We start from the raw sequence: 20503 nt of genomic DNA on the forward strand, positions 1-20503 counted from the left end.
TGACGACTATCTGAACCAGTGCTGGGCCTCCCCTAGATCGACTCAGCCTCAAATGAATACCTGGAACGGCGTGTAAACATCAGCATTTGGGAGAAAAAGGCGGCCAGGCGTGGTGCTGGTCACCCACCGCCTCGTGTGCCGTGCCGGCCTTCATAAATGCTCGCTAACAACACTTGCTCAAACAGTCTGTTAAAGGTTATACGGGAGATATTTGTCTTGGAGAGCTGTGCTTTTTTGTCTTGTATAGCTATATAAGGAACGAAACAGGTGGACTTCTCCACAAATCTGGCTGTGGCCTGATGAAGCTGGTTGTAATTCCTGGCGAAACGTCGCACTCAGATTGTAAATGTTGTGGCTGCGCTCTCCAACACACCGGTGTGCTGTACTAGTGACGATTTGGCCATGTTGTTTACGTGACAACCCTTACTAGTTGGCTGTGTCGGGTGGTGGCGGGGTTTAACGACACATTTATATATTTACGCGATCTTACCCAAAAAGCCTCTAATGGATGATATCGGTCGCGAAAGCCTACGTGTTAAATAGCAATGTGTATTTAAGATCAAATAGCTCGCTGTGTTATGGAACTCTGCGCGCGCGTGTGCGCGTGTGTGCAACTCATGTGTGTCGGCGTGCGCACGGCTATCGTTCGAAAATTAATGAACAGCTCTCTCTCCACGCGAACTTTTTCATCCCGATCGACGCCAGGAGGAGCCCCGAATCATCCGCATTAAACGCCGGTGCATTGTGGGTGCATTTGGAAGGAATAGCTCGACAGAGAGGGCGGAGGGAGCCCGCGGGGTGAGCAGCAACCACAGCAGCAGCAGCAGCAATAGCATCATCAGTAACAGCATCATCAGTAACAGCAGCGGCCGCCGCCGCCACTGCATCACCACCATTAGCAGCAGCAGCATTATAGCCATCACTGTAATCAATAGCAGCACCGTTACTGTTAGCGGCAGACATTCACCACCACAGTCATCGGAAGCGACAGTACCATCACGATCACTGTCATCATCGTCTGTAGCAGCAGCAGCAGCATCTGTATCGCCGTGATCAGCAGCAGCAAGGACGAACGGGGAGAGTGAAGCACCTTCATGGAGAGGTAGAGGGAGACACGACTCTGGGGGGAGACGGGAGGAGCTAGGAACAGAGAGGAGGAGGAGGAGGGAGACACGGAGAGGTGGCAGTGATTCTGTGTGCCGTGGAGGGTGAAGCGTTTTGCGGCGAGCGTAATCAACCCTGAGCTCGGCCTCGCGTGCATAGCGCAAGGTGAGCCCGTGTACCCGTGTGCGTGTGCTGATGTGATTGCGTGTGTGTGTGCGTGTATGTCATTGTGTATGTGTCATTATGTGTGTGTCATTGTGTGTGTGTCATTATGTGTGTGTGTGTCATTGTGTGTGTGTGTATTCGTGTGGGGAGCGGTGGTGTAACGGTTTGCGCGCTGCTCTGCGAGCCCGGCGACACGAGTTCCATTCCCGCTAACGGCCGATGCCAGTGACGATTATCTTAACCGGTCCTGGGTCGACTCAGCCTCAAATGTGTACCTGGTGCGGTGTGTGTAAGCATCGCCACCTGAGAGACAAAGGCGGTCGGGCGTGGTGCTGGCCACCCACCAGCTCGTGTGCCGTACTGGCCTTCAGAGGTGCTCGCAAACAGCACTTGCCCCAACAGTATGTTAAGGCTATAAGGGGCGTCTTTGTCATTGTATTCGTGTGTGTGAGAGATGTGTCATTGCATGTGTCATTGCATGTGTGTACGTGTGACATTGTGTACGTGTCTACGTATTTCATTGTGTATACGTGTGTATACACGTGCGTGTATGTGAGACGGTGTGTCATTTTATGATGGTGTGGCTAATTACATGTACGAGTATGATTGTGTATAGCTATGGATGAATGTGAATGTGTATTTATCCATGTATGATTGTGATTTAGTGTGTACGGTTGTATATAATTATTTGTGCTTGCGTGAGATTGTGTATAGGCGTGTGATCATATATGTGTGTGTGTGTGTGGTTGCGTATCGTTGTGTATACGTATGCGATTGCCCTATGTGCAATTGTCCGTGTGACTGTGTAAATGCGTGTGTACCGTTGTGTATGTGTGGTCGCGCGTGTGTGTGGTGCATGCATTGTCCAAGGGCGAAACTATGGCTTCCGTGGTCATCACAATGCGCTATGAATGGAGTTACATTCCCGGTCAGGGTCAACATCGGTGGGATATCTGAAACGCTCCTGAGCCTCCTTTAGATCGACTCAGCCTTAAAGAATTACCCAATACGGTATGCAGTTGAGTACAACAAAAGATTAGCTCAGGGAGGGAGAGTGACAAAGACGTTCGGGCCATACCATCGTTTCGTGCACCGTGCAGCCCTTAATAGGTGTTCGCTAACAGCGCCTGCAACGACAGCACAGGCTGGTGATGATGATGATGGTTGCGATGGTGATGCTGCACGGATGATCTCTGTCTTCTCCGTACAGTGCCAGACCATTGCGCGATGTCGCATGCACCACTGTATGCGCAATAGGAAACACGGTGATGGAGGAGGCGTTGCGATGGTGATGATGGTTGCGATGATGATGATGGTTGTGTTCGTGGTGATGGCGATTATGGTCGTGGCAGTGATTATGGTTGTGGATGGTGATTATGATGGTCGTGTGATGGTAATGATGGTGATTATGATGGTTGCGATGGTGATTGGGATGATGGTGGTGGTAGTGATGGTAACGATGGCGATGACGAGGCTTTGCACCGATGCACTGGATGTCACAGCAACGGCGCCGAGAGACGCGACGGGAATGGGGAGAGAGAGAGAGACACACACACACAGAGATACACACACACACAGGGAGAGAGAGAGACACACACAAAGACGCACACACAGAGAGAGACACACACACAGAGAGAGACACACACAGAGAGACACACACAGATACACACACAGGGAGACACACACACAGACAGAGACAGAGAGAGAGACACAGAGAGAGACACACACACAGAGACGCACACACAGAGAGAGACACAGAGAGAGAGATAGACGCAGAGAGACACAGAGAGAGACACACGCACAGAGACAGAGAGAGAGAGAGACACAGAGAGACACACACAGAGAGAGACACACACGGGAGAGTTGCCGCCGTTATATGGGGAGATGGATGGGTTTGGTCGACTGCAGCTCACGCGGACGGATACCCTGATGTAAGGGACCTCATGCAGGGGTGGGGGAGGAGGAGCGGGGTAAGGCGGGACCGGTGTTCAGTGTTCGGGGAGCCGTGGGTCCGTGTCGGGGACCGCTCCGAATGGGACCCGGACCAGACCCCGACGTTATCAGACGTGCACCGCGAGTGTGTGCCGCCTGGTGATGTGTGGAGGCGTGCTGTGTGTGACAGTGTGTGTGCTGTGTGTGACTGTGTGCGTGACAGTGTGTGTGCAGTGTGTGACAGTGTGTGTGAGCGGTGTGTGACAGTGTGTGTGACTGTGTGTGTCAGTGTGTGCAGTGTGTGTTGTGTGTGACAGTGTGTGGAGTGTGTGTGCTGTGTGTGACTGTGTGTGACAGTGTGTGTGCAGTGTGACTGTGTGTGTGCAGTGTGACTGTGTGCAGTGTGTGACAGTGTGTGTGACAGTGTGTGTGCAGTGGGTGCAGGGTGTGTGCAGTGTGTGTCAGTGTGTGCAGTGTGTGACTGTGTGCAGTGTGTGTGCAGTGTGTGTGCAGGGTGTGTGCAGGGTGTGTCAGTGTGTGCAGTGTGTGACTGTGTGTGCGGTGTGTGACTGTGTGTGACTGTGTGTGCAGGGTGTGTGCAGTGTGTGTCAGTGTGTGCAGTGTGTGACTGTGTGTGCAGTGTGTGACTGTGGGTGCAGTGTGTGTGCAGTGTGTGACTGTGTGTGTGTGCAGTGTGTGACTGTGTGCAGTGTGTGACTGTGTGTGTGCAGTGTGTGACTGTGTGTGTGCAGTGTGTGACTGTGTGTGCAGTGTGTGTGCAGTGTGTGTGTGTGCAGTGTGTGACTGTGTGCAGTGTGTGACTGTGTGTGTGCAGTGTGTGACTGTGTGTGTGCAGTGTGTGACTGTGTGTGTGCAGTGTGTGACTGTGTGCAGTGTGTGACTGTGTGTGTGCAGTGTGTGTGCAGTGTGTGACTGTGTGCAGTGTGTGACAGTGTGTGTGCAGTGTGTGACTGTGTGCAGTGCGTGCTGTGTGTGACAGTGTGTGTGCAGTGTGTGACTGTGTGAAGTGCGTGCTGTGTGTGACAGTGTGTGACTTAGTGTGTGTCGTGTGTGACAGTGTGTGTGCTGTGTGTTGCAGTGTGTGCTGTGCGTGGCGGTGTGTGCAGTGTGTGACTGTGCGTGGCGGTGTGTGCTGTGTGTGCTGTGTGTTGCAGTGTGTGACAGTGTGTGCTATATGACTGTGTGTGCAGTGTGTGACTGTGTGTGACTGACAGTGTGTGCGGTGTGTGACTGTGTGTGCAGTGTGTGACTGTGTGTGCTATGTGACTGTGTGTGCTATGTGACTGTGTGTGCTATGTGACTGTGTGTGCTATGTGACTGTGTGTGCAGTTTGTGCTGTGTGTGACTGACAGTGTGTGCGGTGTGTGCTATGTGACTGTGTGTGACTGTGTGTGACTGTGTGTGCTATGTGACTGTGTGTGCTATGTGACTGTGTGTGCAGTTTGTGCTGTGTGTGCTATGTGACTGTGTGTGCTGTGTGTGACTGACAGTGTGTGCGGTGTGTGTGCAGTGTGATTGGGTGCGGAGCTGTGTCTGTGTTTTAAGTGCAGTATTTGGCTGTGTGATAGTGTGTGGCTATGTGGCTGTGGGTGTGGTTATTATATATCTGTGGCTGTGTGTGTAAGATTGTGTGTGACTGGGTGTGTCTGTTTACGTGATTGTATAACTGGCTGTGTGTGTGTGTGACACTGTGGGTGATACTACGGTTCGCGCGCTGCGCTACGAACCCGGCGACCCGAGTTCGATTCCCACTTACGGCCAACACCCGTGGCGAATATCTGAACCGGTCCTGTGCCTCCCCTCGGTCGATTGAGTACTTGGTGCGGTGTGTAAACATCGCTACGAGGGAGACAAAGGCGGCCGGGCGTGGCGTTGGCCACCCACCCCCTGGTGTGCAGTACCGGTCCCAACAGCCTCTTAAGGATCTTTATCTTTGTGTTTATTTATATACAGTAATGTATGTGGCTATGAATATGTGTATGTACGTATGCGCTTGTGTATGCACAGCATGTACATGTGTGATTTTGTGGATGCGTGTGTTTGCCGAGTGTGACAGTTTTGTGTACCTGTTTGTGATTGTAGCTGAATGTTGTGTCATTTTGTGTACGTTGCCTGTGATTATGTGGCTGTATGTGTATGAATGTGTACGTATATCAGATTGTGTGTGGATGTATATGGATACATGGTGTGCTTGCCTTTTGTATATATGCGTGTGGTCTTGAGTGGTGGCAGATTTGGTTAGCGCACCTGGAGAACTGAGCTCCCGTTCCCGGCCACTCATAACATAAGTAAGCGAATATCTGAAATGGTCCTGGACTTCCCCTAGATCTACTCAGCCTAAAACAATTGCAGTTCAGAGTACTTGGTGAAGTGCCTGATCGAGGTCAGCAGTGGGGGAAGACAAAATCGGGCGTGGTGCTGCTGTTCCACATCGCCCTCTTGTGTGTGTCCTGCCAGCCTTAATAGGTGCTCGCTAACAACACTTGCCTCTAACGTCGCTTCGCTAAGTCGTAGAGCTCCCTTTGAAAAGCGAAAGCCACTAGGCCCAGCAAAAGCGACCCACGTGGCTCAGCTGAATATTACTTAGATAATTTATCTGCGATACATTTCCACACGATAAGCCACTTCATTGAGCTGTCATTTGTGGCCAGGTCGCTTCTTAAAAGTAAGATAATAGCTCATTGGGCTAGTAAGAAGAAAAGATAGTTCAGTTTTATTTGTATATATTTGTTAAGTGATTTGTTTACCTTTCCTATACAATGCGCTCCAATCATGGGTGTGTGTTTGTTTGTTGTTGTAACGTTGTGACCCGGCTTTAATTGGACATCTGTCGACTGATGAGGCTGGTTATAATTATTGTGCTGGAAAAATGTCGTACTCGAATTGTAAATGTTGTGGGTTTACTCTCCAACGTACCGGTGTGCTGTACTAGCAACTAATTGGCACATTTTGTTTACGTGACAATCCTTACTAATTGGCTGTGTCAGGTGGTGGCGGGTTTAACGACACATTTATATTTACGCTATCTATCCGAAAAAAAACCCTCTATTATGCATAATATTAGTCGCGAAAGCCATACTCCGTGTCAAAATGTGACGAAGAGCTTTCTACAAATAAATATTCTGATCAGTCTTCCGTGAGTGCCAATCACAAACCAGGCTGTCTGGCTTCTAGGTGGTCATGGGAACGCCGTATTCAAAGTGAACACTTTGCTCGTTTGCCTTTGTGTACACACACGATTGTTAACGTGTCTGTACAGATTTAAAACCACCGACCAGGGAATTAAGAAAGCTTCATTTTACACTTTTATATATTAAAAAGTGCCCTTTTAAGGGTCAATTTGCGAAACCAGTGACATGACTTCTATAGCCAATCACGGCTAAGGTCGGCGGCAAGTGGCTCAACCTTGGGCACGTAGCGTCACTCCCCTAGGGCGACTCGGCCTCGAATGAGCACGCGCGAATAAAATCAACCGCGCGAGCACCCGCGTCAAATTGTTATGTACCGAGAAGCTTATTAAGAGCAAAATAACGCATTACTGATTTCATGCTCCAATCATTAACGAGGCACTTACGCCTGTATAGCGGTGCAGAGTTTTGTTATGTATATGTTTGCACCAAGTGACAGCAGAATATCCAATCTCACGTTGCGTGAACATTCAATTGTTGCGAGAGAACCTTGCGAATTGACACATTATTTTTTGTTGAAGGCCAGCAGTGGCCTCCTCCCACACTTAATGCATTCGACCTGCTCTTCTACGCTGTCCAGACATATTGAAAGAGGTGGAAGTACCCACACTTGACCCCACCACAGGCGACCCCGCTGCTAATCGACCACCGTGGCTTACCCACTTCATACTGCCGGGCCTACGGAGGCGAGGCGGGGCCGAGGATTTCAGAAATGTGCCCCATTGCTTCCACTGCCGCGACGGGAGATCGACCAACGGCTGGGTTATTGAAACTAGCCTGCATGGTTTCACACACGCCACCACTTTTCAGCCCATGTTTTTTTGGCAGTCTTTCTCCGCTTCAAGCACTAAAAACAATGGGCACACGCCCCGCGCCGCGCGCTTGATGATTGGTGAACACGTCGTGGGTGTGGCCAACATCGCATAGGGACGCCCGGTCGCATTTGCCGCAAAACTCGGCGCTGATGTTAATGGGTGCACGGTTTGGACTTTAGGCTGAGTCGAGAATTCAACTCAAGATCATAGCGGCGTGCGAACAGCAACTTCTGCATCACCGTAAAAAAACAAAGACCTCCCATAGTATGCATGTAGGATGACATGCTGTCTGCGAGCACTCACTGGGCACACATGCCGCACATGAGATTGGCAACACACCGGCACCCACACACACACACACCGATCAGTACATACACACGCACGCGGTGCATGCACACAGGCAGAGTCAACCTAGGAGAGGCCCAGGACACTTGGACTGAGATCATCCGTTGGCTTGGAATCGAACTCGGGTTACCGGTATAGTAGTCGACCAGCGCGCTAATCACTGCACCATAGCCACCAACACGTATACATAGCCAGTCGCACACACACACATTTAAATATTCTCCTCTTTAGCCGTACAGGCCTTTAGGGGAAAGTGATGTCAGTGAGCGCCCCAATCGTGGGTGTGGTTCTAACCACACCACGCCCGGTCGCCTTTGTATTCCCGGTGCTGATGTTGCAACATAACGCCGGAATCGACTTGGACGGACTGGTTCAGACAATTGTCACTGATGTGAGCCGCGGCCGGGAATCAAACCCGGGTCACTGAGTTTGTAGCGCAGTGCGCTAACTACTGCGCCCCCCCCCACCCCACATATGCAGGATACACGCGCACACACATGCACTCACTCACACACCCGCGGGATACGAAACCCCCACGCGCACGCGGAGTCTCCGCGGACCCAGGTGCGAGCATTGATTTGCGTGGATTGTGCCATTGTGTTTTTAGGGGGGGGTTGGTGGAAGAGAGGGTTTCAAATTAACCAGGCGCCCAGGCTGCTTAGCCGATCGATGTCCCGGAGCGAGATGGTATCTCCCGGGATAAAATTCACGTAAGTGGAAGACCAATGATCAAGTTACCCGGCACAGTGTGCGTTCTCGGAAGCCAAGCAGGTTACAGCCTGGATGGTGCTTTGATGGGCGGTGGTTGTCATCATCGTGCTCGTGGAGCAGGCGATGGGCAGCAGAGGGCAGTGTAACAAATACCATTGTTGTCCTGTCGTTGTGCTAATACGTTTGCTCCAGAGTCTTAACGCTCGCCGGATTCACAAACCTGCACCGCTCAGCGTGGTGAAGTTTTGGTCAAATAACCCCCCCCTCCCTCCCCCACGGCATGGCGCGTGCTCTTTATGCAGAGCTGCTAAGCGCAGGCCCGTTACGTCAATCGGCCAGCAACAAACCGCACGATCGAAGTTTGCATTTGGCAAGCGGAAAGAAGCAGCAAATGAAGTGTTTGATCTGCAGCAGTACGGTATTCGAACTGTGCGGATGAGACAAAACAGTCTGGTTTTATGAATTAATTTGTTGAATAATTTAACATCGATGTCAAGGATCTTTCCCAAATGTTTCCTCTGTCTCCCCGTTCCACAGGCCCACTGCGTGCAGACTGGATTCGGAAATCTGATCGAGTCGGGTCCGGTCTGCTCTGCACATAACGCCGGGTAGACCGAGATATGGACGGGTTAGATCACACTGGGTGAAATCTAGTCGGGTCAGATTCGTATCGTGCAAAATGTATGTTGAACTTCCTTCGCATCGTACATAGCGAACCGTGCTAATCAGAGTTGCGATTCGAGTCGGGTTGGGCAGACTCTGAGTTGTCTCTAATAAGATAGGGTCGAATCGGGCCAGATCGGGCGAGGTCAAACTGGGTCGGATCGGGTGAGATTACATCGGGTCAGATCTGGTTGTCTCTAATAAGATCGGGTCGGATCGGACAAGGTCAAACCGGATCGGATTGGGTAAGGTCAAACCGGGTCAGATCGGGTTGTCTTTAATTAGATCGGATCTGATCGGGTGAGGTCACACTGGGTCAGATAGGGTTGTTTCTAATTAGATCTGATCAGGTGAGGTCAAACCGGGTAAGATCGGGTTGTCTTTAATAGATCGGGTCTGATCGGGTGAGGTCAAAGCGGGTCAGATCGGGTTCTCTTTATAAGATCGGGTCTGATCGGGTGAGGTCACACTGGGTCAGATCGGGTTGTCTTTATAAGATCGGGTCTGATCGGGTGAGGTCACACTGGGTCAGATCGGGTTGTCTCGAATAAGATCGGCGTTGGGGTTGGGTCTTGGGTTGGGTCAGACCTCGAGACGCTGCAACAGCAGCAGCTGCCTCGCCTTCTCTCGCGCAAGACTCTGCGACGGCAGGGGTCATGACTGACACGTCACACACGCCCTCGGCCAGGTCTCCACTCCCCGAAGGTGAGCGTGCAGATAGAGACATCACAAGGCTCCGGGTTAATTTTGTTTCGCCAGAGGTGAGAACGAACTCGAGAGGCCAGGGGGGAGGCCGTTCTCATTTGAAAGAGTGAACTGGGTCACCAAATGGGGGCAAAAAAGGCAAACTAAATAAAAAGTGTAGCGAAGGAAGCAAATAGAAATCGATGCAAACACAACAGTGTCACCTGAGTGATAATATTGCACGGAAAAATATCGCACGGACATAAATCAATGTTACATTTCAAATGTATTGCGGGATGATCGTAGTATAATCACAATTACGTGACCGAAACGTTAAATGGATATCTTGGTTACTTTTGTACTAATATGTAAACGGATACAGATACATGTCAAATGCAATTTACAAGTGAGAAAATAGGTTTTCTCATTTTTTCTGGAAACAAAACAGGTGTTAAGATGTTAAAACAGCAAACTGAAACCTTTTACAAGGAATCATGTCTGCATTAACCACAATACTTGCATTGTCTTTGAAACTGGTCCACACCAGAGACAGCTTTCTTTTGAGCCTCGTCTCAAACGGTATTAGACCAGAGGACGCCAAAAGGTGAACAGCACAAAGACAATGCCACTATCAGAGTACTGAGAGCTCGGGGTGAGCAGCTACATCATGGGACCTCCTTTGCCAGTACCAAATATGATAATTTACAAGTGATCATTTATCCATTCGTCCAATTAAAAACAATTATCTTTCCCCATGATCCACGAATGGATTTGTACGCGTGGGGAATCGACACTTTTTGGTTCACCTGTTTACATTATTTTTAACGCTGATTGGTTTACGTGACCTCTGCAGCCACTAGAGGCCCTGCATCATTCACGGTGCTCACAAATACTGTAATCGAGTACCGTACTCGAACGACAATGGGGGGCGAATTGTTACGGCCCCAGTCACCAGTAATACTAACATTTCAACATTCATTGTAACTCTGTAAGAAGGCCACTGCATTGGCAATAAAAAATACATTTAAGTCCATCAGCCTGTCAGCTTTCTGGACCATTGTGTTCCAGCAATGTTTATATAAGCAGGCAAGCCCTGGACTGGTTTTGACATCTTTGAGTTTCACCAGCAGGGGTTTATGGCTTATTAAACGTGAACACATTTTCAAACGCTGCTGTTATAGGAACAAGCCCTCTAGGTTTTTTGTTAATACAATTATTTTGCAAATTTGTAAGCGCAGATAGCGATTTTGAGCAGGAATTGTTCAAATTATGATAAAAGCTTTAAACCTGCCATGGATATGATTGTCATTGGGTCATCTTGTATAGAAAGCAATGACAGCCACCTTCCAATATGGCTTCCATTTTCCAAGATGGTTGCCGATTATTTCCGTTAATGTCGATTTTCGATAGAAACTGTTACCTGATGACTTATCCGAGTGCCCTTGGCCATGCTAAAACGAATTATGCTATCTAGAAATGCTTCCAGTGTTCCATTCCTTTTAAAATAATTGCTGAATGTGCTGATGTAAAATAGGTGTTATTGCATGGTGTGAACAGTGTCATTTGCATGGGTCTCGTGGTCGAGGGCAGTACCCTTTTGCTTCAGCAGTCAGCCACGTCCTCAGCACGGATTGCTGGTAGGAGCGTAGCGCAGCATGAATGCCATGGAACCTGGTGCAATGAATAAAAATGGGGGCCTCCAAATGCCCCCCACGTCCCTCCTCTCCTTACATCTCCGCATGCTGATGGTGCATTTCACATGTGCGCGCCTCCAGCGATGTAGACCGTAACTTATAAGTCTCACGTGAGTGGTCCACATGCGTACCACTCCTCCATCAGTCACAGCCACCCGACTGCACAACTTCACATTGGTCCAATAATCTGCAATACCCCAGAGTGATTTCCTACGTTTGTACACATTGAAAGCCAGCAATGCCAGGTCGCCAGCTAACTGCCGGGCCCTTGCCGGCTTGTGGGTCAATCTAGTTCTGAAGTTTCCGTGACTGCAGGGATCCATAATCTTTGTTTCTTTCGGTAAAGTCACGTAGGTATAAAATAAAATAAATAAATCACGACGTTTCGGGCGCAACACAAGCGTCCGTCATCAGGTGGGACAACCACAGCAAGAAACACCTGATGACGGACGCTTGTGTTGCGCCCGAAACGTCGTGATTTAATTTATTTTATACCTACGTAGCTTGTGGGTCCTGGTGCGGTTGCACCGCCTGCACAATTAGTTAGCTACACCAGTGTCGGCACTGGATCTCGTAACTTGCGACCAACTCACGCCTCTTAGCTACAAGTGGTTGCTCGTGCCCAGCAATGGCAGCATCCCGATAAGCCGCCACGTTGGTATCGCGAGAGTAAAGTAGGTGAAGGCAGTGCGTGGCCATGATGGGGTGTATCCAGCTCAAATTTGAAATCCATGCTATCGTCTCTCTTCCTGCGAGATAGCGGCAAGACAGCGCTGCTCCACTTTCGCGCAAATAAAATATCTGGAGTAAGAACGACGCGGCTAATAGTGACGAAAGAAGATGGAGCACACGCCATCGAGCACCAAAATGATCCTGCCGAGACGATATGGCCCCGAGTACGTGTGAAGAGGCAGTGCAGTAGAGGTTTGGATATAAGCACACCTGATATGAGCAGTTTTGATATAAGCAACACATCCTTATATTATACGGGTTGGGGGGGGGGGCAAAGGGCAACTTCTAATACAAGCACGATTCCATCCACTCAATCTGCCCTCCTGCAACATGCAAAAGTGCATTGCCTATCAGACAGGATACACATTGATGGGGGCATGCAAACAGTCTGTGAGCCAGACACCCATACCTCTTTGCCACTGTGCAACTGAGTCCCAACTTGGCTGTCCTGAGCCAGCCCGTGGCTGAGGAGGCACCAGGTTGTTTGTTTGTTTTCCCACTGCAGAAACCGAACCGTGCTGCTGACATCACACGGTGATTAGACGTAGATAATGCGGTGCAGTTGTGTTCTTCACAGCATACCGAGCGACGTGACGCACAATGCATCGTTAGCCGCACCCATCGCCTTCATTTAGATATCTTATGAAACCAGCATATTAAAAGTAGGACAAATAGCCAGCAATTGAACTAAACTCAACTTTATTTCACCAGATAAGGCCCACCGAACTATAATGCTCTTTTTTTAGAAGCAACCTGGCCACGAATGATTGCTCATGGAAGTGGTTTATCATGTGGAAATTTATAGCAACCAAATACTGGAATCTAAATGCATCTTCTTTGGTTCTCTCGGTAAAGTCACGTAGAATGAGAATAAAATAATAAATTGATAAAATAAAATAATAATATTCTCACGACGTTTCAGCCACAACACAAGCGGCCTTCACCAGGTGAAGGGGACGAGACTGTCTGGAGGACAGCGCTGGAGTGAGAAAGCCACGCTGAGATCACGACCTTTAAGCTGTGTGAGAAGAAACAAAGCGCCTTGACAAAGGAATTAGCATATAATTTAGCATTGAAATGGCTGAGTGATTAGCTTGTGACTGGTCACAGAAAAGGCTATGTTAAAGTTAAAGCATACACATCCGCAAAGGCACCCCTTGACAAAGGAATTAGCATAGAATTTAGCATTGAAATAGCTAAGTTAAAGTATACACATCCGCAGAGGCACTCCTTGAGAAAGGAATTAGCATAGAATTTAGCATTTAAATAGCTGAGTGATTAGCTTGTAACTGGTCACAGAAATAGCTATGTTAAAGTCAGAGCATATACATTCACCGAAGCAACTAGTACAAATCAAACACAATGCTAAATTATATGCTAATTCCTTTGTCAAGGCGCTTTGTTTCTTCTCACACAGCTTAAAGGTCGTGATCTCAGTGTGGCTTTCTCACTCCAGCGCTGTCCTCCAGACAGTCTCGTCCCCTTCACCTGATGAAGGCCGCTTGTGTTGTGGCCGAAACGTCGTGAGAATATTATTGTGTTATTTTATTTTATCAATTTATTATTTTATTCTCATTCTACGTGACTTTACCGAAAGAACCAAAGAAGATGAATCCTTGCAGTCACGAAAGCTTTAAATCGAAATCTAAATGCATGTTCCTAAATGTGGAGGGAAAAATCCACACGACCACGGGGAGAACATGCAAACTCCAAATATACAGGTATCAGGGTCAGGGTCGAACCCACGCCCTCCTGCATAACAGGCAAGGGGGTAAACATCTCGCCACCATGGCACCCTGCGCTGGCTCAGCTCGGATGTGCCAGTGGAAAAGAGTGGGGTACCAAAGCCTTGCTCTCAGTGGGGATGGCAGATCTGTTTGCACACTTCCAGCTATTGTGACGACTTGCCAAAAACTGACCATGTGGCTGCAAGTGACGAAGTGTCATCGTTGGTGCAAGTGCTATCGCTGCAGTTTTGGTTACAAAGCGTTCTGAAACTATATGTGCCGAGCCTAGCATGGTAATCTAATGAACCTCATCTGCTGATATACAGATCCACAGTGGTGTAGATTACTTTAAAAATGTCAGATTTAATATGCCTGGCGAATGTTTTTTTTATATCTGTAACTGCTAAGCTCCTCTGTGTTTATGACCGATGTCAGGCTGATAGGACTCGCTGGCATAAAACACATCCTGATGATAAAAGAAAAACATCTAAGGTACATTCGGAGGCAATTGTTTATCGCGGAATTAGTTTCAGCGTCGTCAAAATCTTACATATAGACACAAATATTACTTAAATCAGACAGGTTTGTACATTTCCATGTCAAAAATGGGCATTCGCGGAGAAAATTGGTGGCCATCTTGAAAAATGGCACCCATCTTGTATTTGTCAGGGGGGTTCGTCGTTTAGTACTAACTGGCCGAATGAGCACGTAAACATTTTACATTTCCATATTTACATCATCATACTCAGCACTTGCTTGACAAAGGGCCGTACAGTATACGCACGCTATGTTTTGTGCAATCGTCTGTTGTCGGCTCCGCTAGAGCTGTCAAAAGGGCCTGCGAGGCTTTCTCAAGTATTCATTTGTGGTTTGCTCATCTGAGCCAGTTGTGCAGATTCCGCGTTTATTTGGCTGGAGGGGGGGGGGGGCTTGTCCATCCTTAACTCGATCACCTCGAATTTGAACCAAAAGTAGTCGTCCATCTGTGCTATTTAACCCTGCCTTGTAACAGCTACAATCATAACACAACATAATGTATGTGCAAACCTATACCATCCTCATGATGGCGGGTGAATGAAAATCATGAATAGCATTGCCAATCAAACCGCATTGCATAAGTGACCTTGTAACCTCGACAGGCGTTGTCCTTCATTCACCACCTTGTTTATACAACATGCGGCATCGAGCTCGGTCCACCAGGTGGCGCAACCTCCACAAACTGAACACAAAAAAATCAGTTCTAAACAAATTCGTTTTTAATCTGGCCTTCAAAATCCACAGCTCCAGTGGCTTCCTAATCTCGGAAGGAAGGGCATTCCACACGGCCGCAAAAGCGCGTCTGAAAGCGTGCAATGCAGTCAAGAAAAAGTTGGGGGGGGGGGGGTCAGAGTGGGGTCATGCTGGGGTCAGGGTGGTCACCGCGTCCTCCAGGACCCCGTCTGTGTTCGATGGCCAGCCATCGAATTGTGAAAGTGATGGCCACGGTTTTCTGCATCACCACCACCACCATCGTCATCGCTATTTCACGCCCCTCTGTGACCTTCCCCCTCCATTGCCCTTCAAGCCCGTACAGGTGATACAGCGCGCAGGTGAAAGGAGGGGAGGCCGAGGGGGAGAGGCCGAGGGGGGGAGGGCCCACCATGCAGTGCCTGGTGCCGGCCAAGGGGGAGGGGGAGCTGAGTGGGGAGGGGGAGCACGTGGACATCTTGACGATCGGCTTCCTCGTGAAGGACCGATGGAAAGTGGTGAGTCCATTCAGCAGCAGCAGTGGTGGAAGCAGCATATCGTTTTGAGGATCATCATCATCATCATCACCACGAGCTGTAGAATCTTTCATTTCCGCTTAATCATTCTTACGAGCATCAGCAGTATCATTGTCAGGGTCGTCATCATCATGATCATTATCATCATCGTCTTGTTAAGCTTTCGCATCAACGTAACATCATTACGAGCAGAGCCATGATCATCGTCGTTGGCAGCAGCAGTTGCATTGTCTTCATGATCATCGTGGCGACATTATTAGCCGTGTCGTTAGTAATTAGTGTCACCGACACCATCATCGATCGGTAGCATCTCCAGCACCGTCACTGTCCACGCCATCATCATCATGATCACACGAATGCTCTTCTTTCCACATAGTTTGAACATACTTCACCACTGCTAGTAACGGACAACCGCTGAAATGCAGCGTCTACTACGATACGAGAGGGCAAACCTTCATCAGAGAGGAGCAGAAAGACGGAGACAAGCAGGGACACCCCAAAGTGCTGCTGCCCAAAATATCGGTTCATCCGTCTCTCTCCATCTTTACCCATCTCTCTTTGTCTCTCTGTCTCTCTCCACCACTGTCTCTCTCCCCACCACTGTCTCTCCATTTCACTCTGTCGATCTCTGCCTCTTTCTCCATCCCCCTCTGTCTCTCACCCAACCCTCTTCCACCTCCTGGTCCCTTTCTCCACCAACCCTCGCCCGGGTCCCTTCCACAGTTTCGCAAGATCGGGGGCGGTGGGTTTGGCGAGATCTACGAGGCATTCGACATGCTGAGCCGCGAGAACGTCGCCCTGAAGGTGGAGTCGGCCCAGCAGCCCAAGCAGGTGCTCAAGATGGAGGTGGCCGTCCTCAAGAAACTGCAGGGTAATCCCCTCCCCCTCCCTCACCCTGCCTCTTCCCCTCCCTGCCTCACAACTCTCCTCACTTCTGTGCTCGGTCTCTCCTGCGTATTCCTTCACCTCTCTCCATGTGTCTCATCCCTGTTGTCCCCTCTCATCTCTGTCCCCACCGCTCTCGTCACCTCTCACTTGCACCTCCCCCCTCTTTGTTCTTACCGCCTCTCCTTGACTGCATCTTCAACTCTCTCTGTCTCTATTCTCATGCATCTTTGTATATTCTCTCCTCTCCCCCTTGTCTACCTCTTCGCCTCCCTCCCAATTTGCTGCAGCTGTCATCACCCCTCTCTCTCTGCTTTTCTCTTCATCTCTCTCTCCCTGCCTCCAAGCATCACCTAAATCTGCCGGCTTCTCCTATATCCTTGTCTCCCTTCCTGCCTGGCTCTTGCCTTGCCTACTTGCTGCCTGCTTCTGTGCCTTCCTGCCTACCTACCCATCTGACTAGATTGCTTGACTGTCTGACTGACTCCTTCTCTGCTTGTTATTGCTGGTTGTTGTTATTGTTGGCATTATTCGTGTTGCTGAGTGTGCCCTGCACATTATTGATCTGCGCGTTACTTATTGATGTTCCGCGATTATGTTCCCAATGGACTCGCAAAAACCGCATTCTGAACCCCCTCAACCACTCACGCCTCCACATCCCCCCTCGTCTCCCACAATCCCCTCGTCTCCCACAATCCCTCATCCCCTACCTCCCTAACACCGCCGCAGATCCTTCGACTACGCTGCCGCTCGCGCACCAGCCCTTGATTCCGGAATCAGGATTCAATTCGGGAATCAATTCCTTGTACCCTCGCGTATGTCCCGGCTGTATTGTCTCACATGCTCCATCTCCCTCATCGTACCCGTGTGCCTATATCTGTTCTCTCAGTTGCATTTCCTCTCCAATTTGTGCTGTTCCCAGCTAATTTGTCTCGTCTGTTCTGCGTCGCCATGTATTGTTTATTTTGATTCTGCTGTCTTATTTGTACTCTCTTCTGTCGATCTGGTCCGCACAATGGGTAATTTCTCTGTTCCGTGTGTCTATTTGACAGCGGCTTTTCTTGTTTGTACCGTCCGTTGCATCTGTCATGTCTGTTACTGCCTTCTTTGTCTTGACTTCCTCGTTTGTACTTGCTTGCCTCGCTTATTTATTGTCTTGATAGGTCCTCCCTGACAGCACTTGAGCCGACGGTCCATCAGGGGGCATGACGACAATTTAGAAGTTGGGGCGGGTGGCAGAAGTATCCACGAGGGTCCAAGTTTGGGCACCTCGGTGGCGAGATGTTATCTGCCTCGCCTGATATACGGGAGGTCGATCCCGATCTGATTGCCTTACCTGCAGTCATGATTGTGCGGTCAGTAACTGCCCATCCCATTTGTATTGTCCAGTTCTCTTCGACGCGTCACGTTCGTTTTGTACCAACTGTCTCGTTTGCCCTCTCCCATCTGTTCCGACCCTTAAGACCGAAGGAATAGTTTGCGTGTAATTTGCACGTATCTAAAAAAAAATCGTTGATTTAGTGAGTCTATTTCGTTTAACTGCGTGAGAACCCGAGGAGACCAGAATCGTGTGGTGTGTAAACAAAACCGACCTGGGGTCGTCGCCAAGATTACAAACGGGAAATAAAGCAAAACACGTTTCATAACTCGTTTCTTTTGGGTCGTCAGATTGTTGTGGAGGGTATAATGTAAATGTTTAACCCGTAAGCCTCCACCACGCGACAGAGCCAATCAAATCAAGTTTTCACGTCATGGGCAAATACGGCCTGTTCTCCTATAACACGTTAGTTGCGTTCCTGAAGAATACCGCGTTTTGGAAAAATCGCGTTATCATAAATAATATATAACACAGGGTAAAGCACAGTCCACGGTAACACGTGAGATGCGTACATAGGCTGAACAAAGACAGAGACGCGTGGGTAGCATCTGGAATCATCCAGCAGCATCCCGCCCCGCGTGATGCTACGCCGAGGCAGCCGTTACAACCGCTTATTCCTGCTCGTGCGACGTAGTTCTGGTCACTCGATCGCGTGATATCCAATTCGATTCCGCATTAGAAAAAAAGTGTGTCCGCTAAATACATTCGCCACGGTATATCAAATTCGCGTTATGAAATCACGTGGCGTTGTAGGAGAACAAGCTGTACGCAAATTGATTTGCTTTTCCAGCAAAAACTGGAGGAATGTCGGAAAGCGAACAAAACTTTGATAATTTTGAACACCTCGCTGGAAATTACATCCAACATTATCAGATGATGAACACGAAAGACGTTCAATATACATACGTAACACACACGAAAGCTCAGCTTTCGCAACGAAACACTTCCTCGAGGGTTATAGCTACAGATTGACATTATACCTACACGATCTAACCAAAAGGCAATAACTTGTGAATCGTAATATTGGTCGTGAAAGTCTACGAATAGAAATATGTTTATGTAAATAAAACGCTGCAAGTGGAATTAAACATGATGGGAGTAGAACAACCGCGTTAGAGCAGAAATAATCGATTCTCATGGCATGATTCGATTATAATCAATGTAAATTGATGACCCATTATGTCGTGACATTGGCCTCCTCTCCACCACCTCCTTGACTTTTTTTCCAACACCCCTCCCCCCCACCCAACGTCTCCCTATGCCCTCTCGCTCATCCTGTGCTCTGTTCACCGCTTTAATATTTAAAGGGATTGATGAAGTGGGGGGGGGGGTGGCGGAGGGCGGGTGTGGGTGGTTGTGGCAGGGCGCGGTGGGAGTTGAGGACATGGGATGGCATTCTCTGGACTGTGGTGGTGATGGAGGAGGGGGGGGTAATGGGGCTGACGTAACACTAGACACTAGTAACCGAAGACTGTCCAATTAGGCAGTGCGTTAGTCACTGTGCGTTCTGCGTGCGCTGCTCTGGCACGGCGTGGCTCTTTCTCTGGTTGCAGGGTTCCTGAAAGAGCTGGTCCCTGATTCAATACCACACGGGCTGTGATGATTTGTTTTATGATTATTGTTTGAAAATTTTATATATATGTAGTGGTCGACTTGACGCGGACAACTTTCTTGTCTTCTCCGACACCACTTTTATTACAACTCTTCACATTACGTCTGTGACTCCGTCTTTCCGCTTAGCCGAAGCTCGCTCGCCACGCTCCACCCGTCTCGCTCACTCCGCTTCCTCCCCTAACCCTCACTGTCCCTCTGCGTCGTCCCTTTCTCTCTCCGTCGCTCGCTGTCTCTGTCTTCCGCTGTATCTCCGTCTCTCTCCCGCTGTCTGTCTCCCGCTGTATCTCTGTCTCTCTCCCGCTGTCTCTCTCTCTGTCCCACGCTGTATCTCTGTCTCTGTCCCGTTGTCTCTGTCTTTCTCTGTCTCTGTCCCACGCTGTATCTCTGTCTCTGTCCCACGCTGTATCTCTGTCTCTCTCCCGCTGTCTCTGTCTCTGTCTCACGCTGTATCTCTGTCTCTCTCCCGCTGTCTCTTTCTCTGTCCCACGCTGTATCTCTGTCTCTCTCCCGTTGTCTCTGTCTCTCTCTGTCTCTGTCCCACGCTGTATCTCTGTCTCTCTCCCGCTGTCTCTGTCTCTCTCTGTCTCTGTCTCACGCTGTATCTCTGTCTCTCTCCCGCTGTCTCTGCTTGTCTCTACTTGTCTCTACTCTATTGCTAGCCTGTTCTGTCTCCTATGTCTTCGCTCCGGTTCTCCCCGACCTGCTTCGTTCCAGTCCCAGCGACAACTCAACTCGTTCTTCCCGTCTCCCGAATATATCCCTGTTCTCATTACCAACCAATTAATTAGTCCGCGTGCCCCCGACGCCCCGCGTCCCCCCACCCCGCACCTGTTACTTGCCCCCCTCTATTCCCAGACATTTCGGCGCCACTCCGCCCTTGACAACAACCCCAGTCAATCACAGCCGTGCATCGCTCCCCGGCTTAATTGGCCCGTCATTACCACACAGTTTCACCCCCGCCGCCACACCTGGCCGGCCCGACGTGACCCCACTGTCCATAACTCGCGCGTCTTTACCATCCCCCCCCCCCCCCTGTATGCGCGTGTTAATCCACTACGTATATAGAGAGATGGGGGTATACG

The 20503-nt window shown here is 49.4% G+C and overlaps 1 protein-coding gene across 3 annotated transcripts in view; it reads left to right on the forward strand.

Moving 5' to 3' along the window:
• The first annotated feature begins 90 nt into the window (after nucleotides 1-90).
• LOC116947820 (uncharacterized) overlaps nucleotides 91-20503 on the forward strand; it is a 49020-nt gene continuing 28607 nt past the window's right edge. The window contains exons 1-5 of one of the 3 annotated variants that reach the window (XM_032963998.2): nucleotides 91-1269; nucleotides 8178-8280; nucleotides 8819-9649; nucleotides 15346-15526; nucleotides 16268-16415. In XM_032963998.2, coding sequence (XP_032819889.2) covers nucleotides 15422-15526; nucleotides 16268-16415 — 253 coding nt within the window. In that variant the 5' untranslated portion in view covers nucleotides 91-1269; nucleotides 8178-8280; nucleotides 8819-9649; nucleotides 15346-15421. The remainder of the gene's footprint in view (nucleotides 1270-8177; nucleotides 8281-8818; nucleotides 9650-15345; nucleotides 15527-16267; nucleotides 16416-20503) is intronic. The other 2 variants (XM_032963997.2, XM_032963999.2) reach the window with 2 other exon arrangements.

This window comes from Petromyzon marinus, chromosome 31 (assembly GCF_048934315.1).
Source record: "Petromyzon marinus isolate PM22_M1 ecotype Great Lakes invasive population chromosome 31, UKy_Petmar_22M1.pri1.0, whole genome shotgun sequence".
Lineage (NCBI taxonomy): Eukaryota > Metazoa > Chordata > Hyperoartia > Petromyzontiformes > Petromyzontidae > Petromyzon > Petromyzon marinus.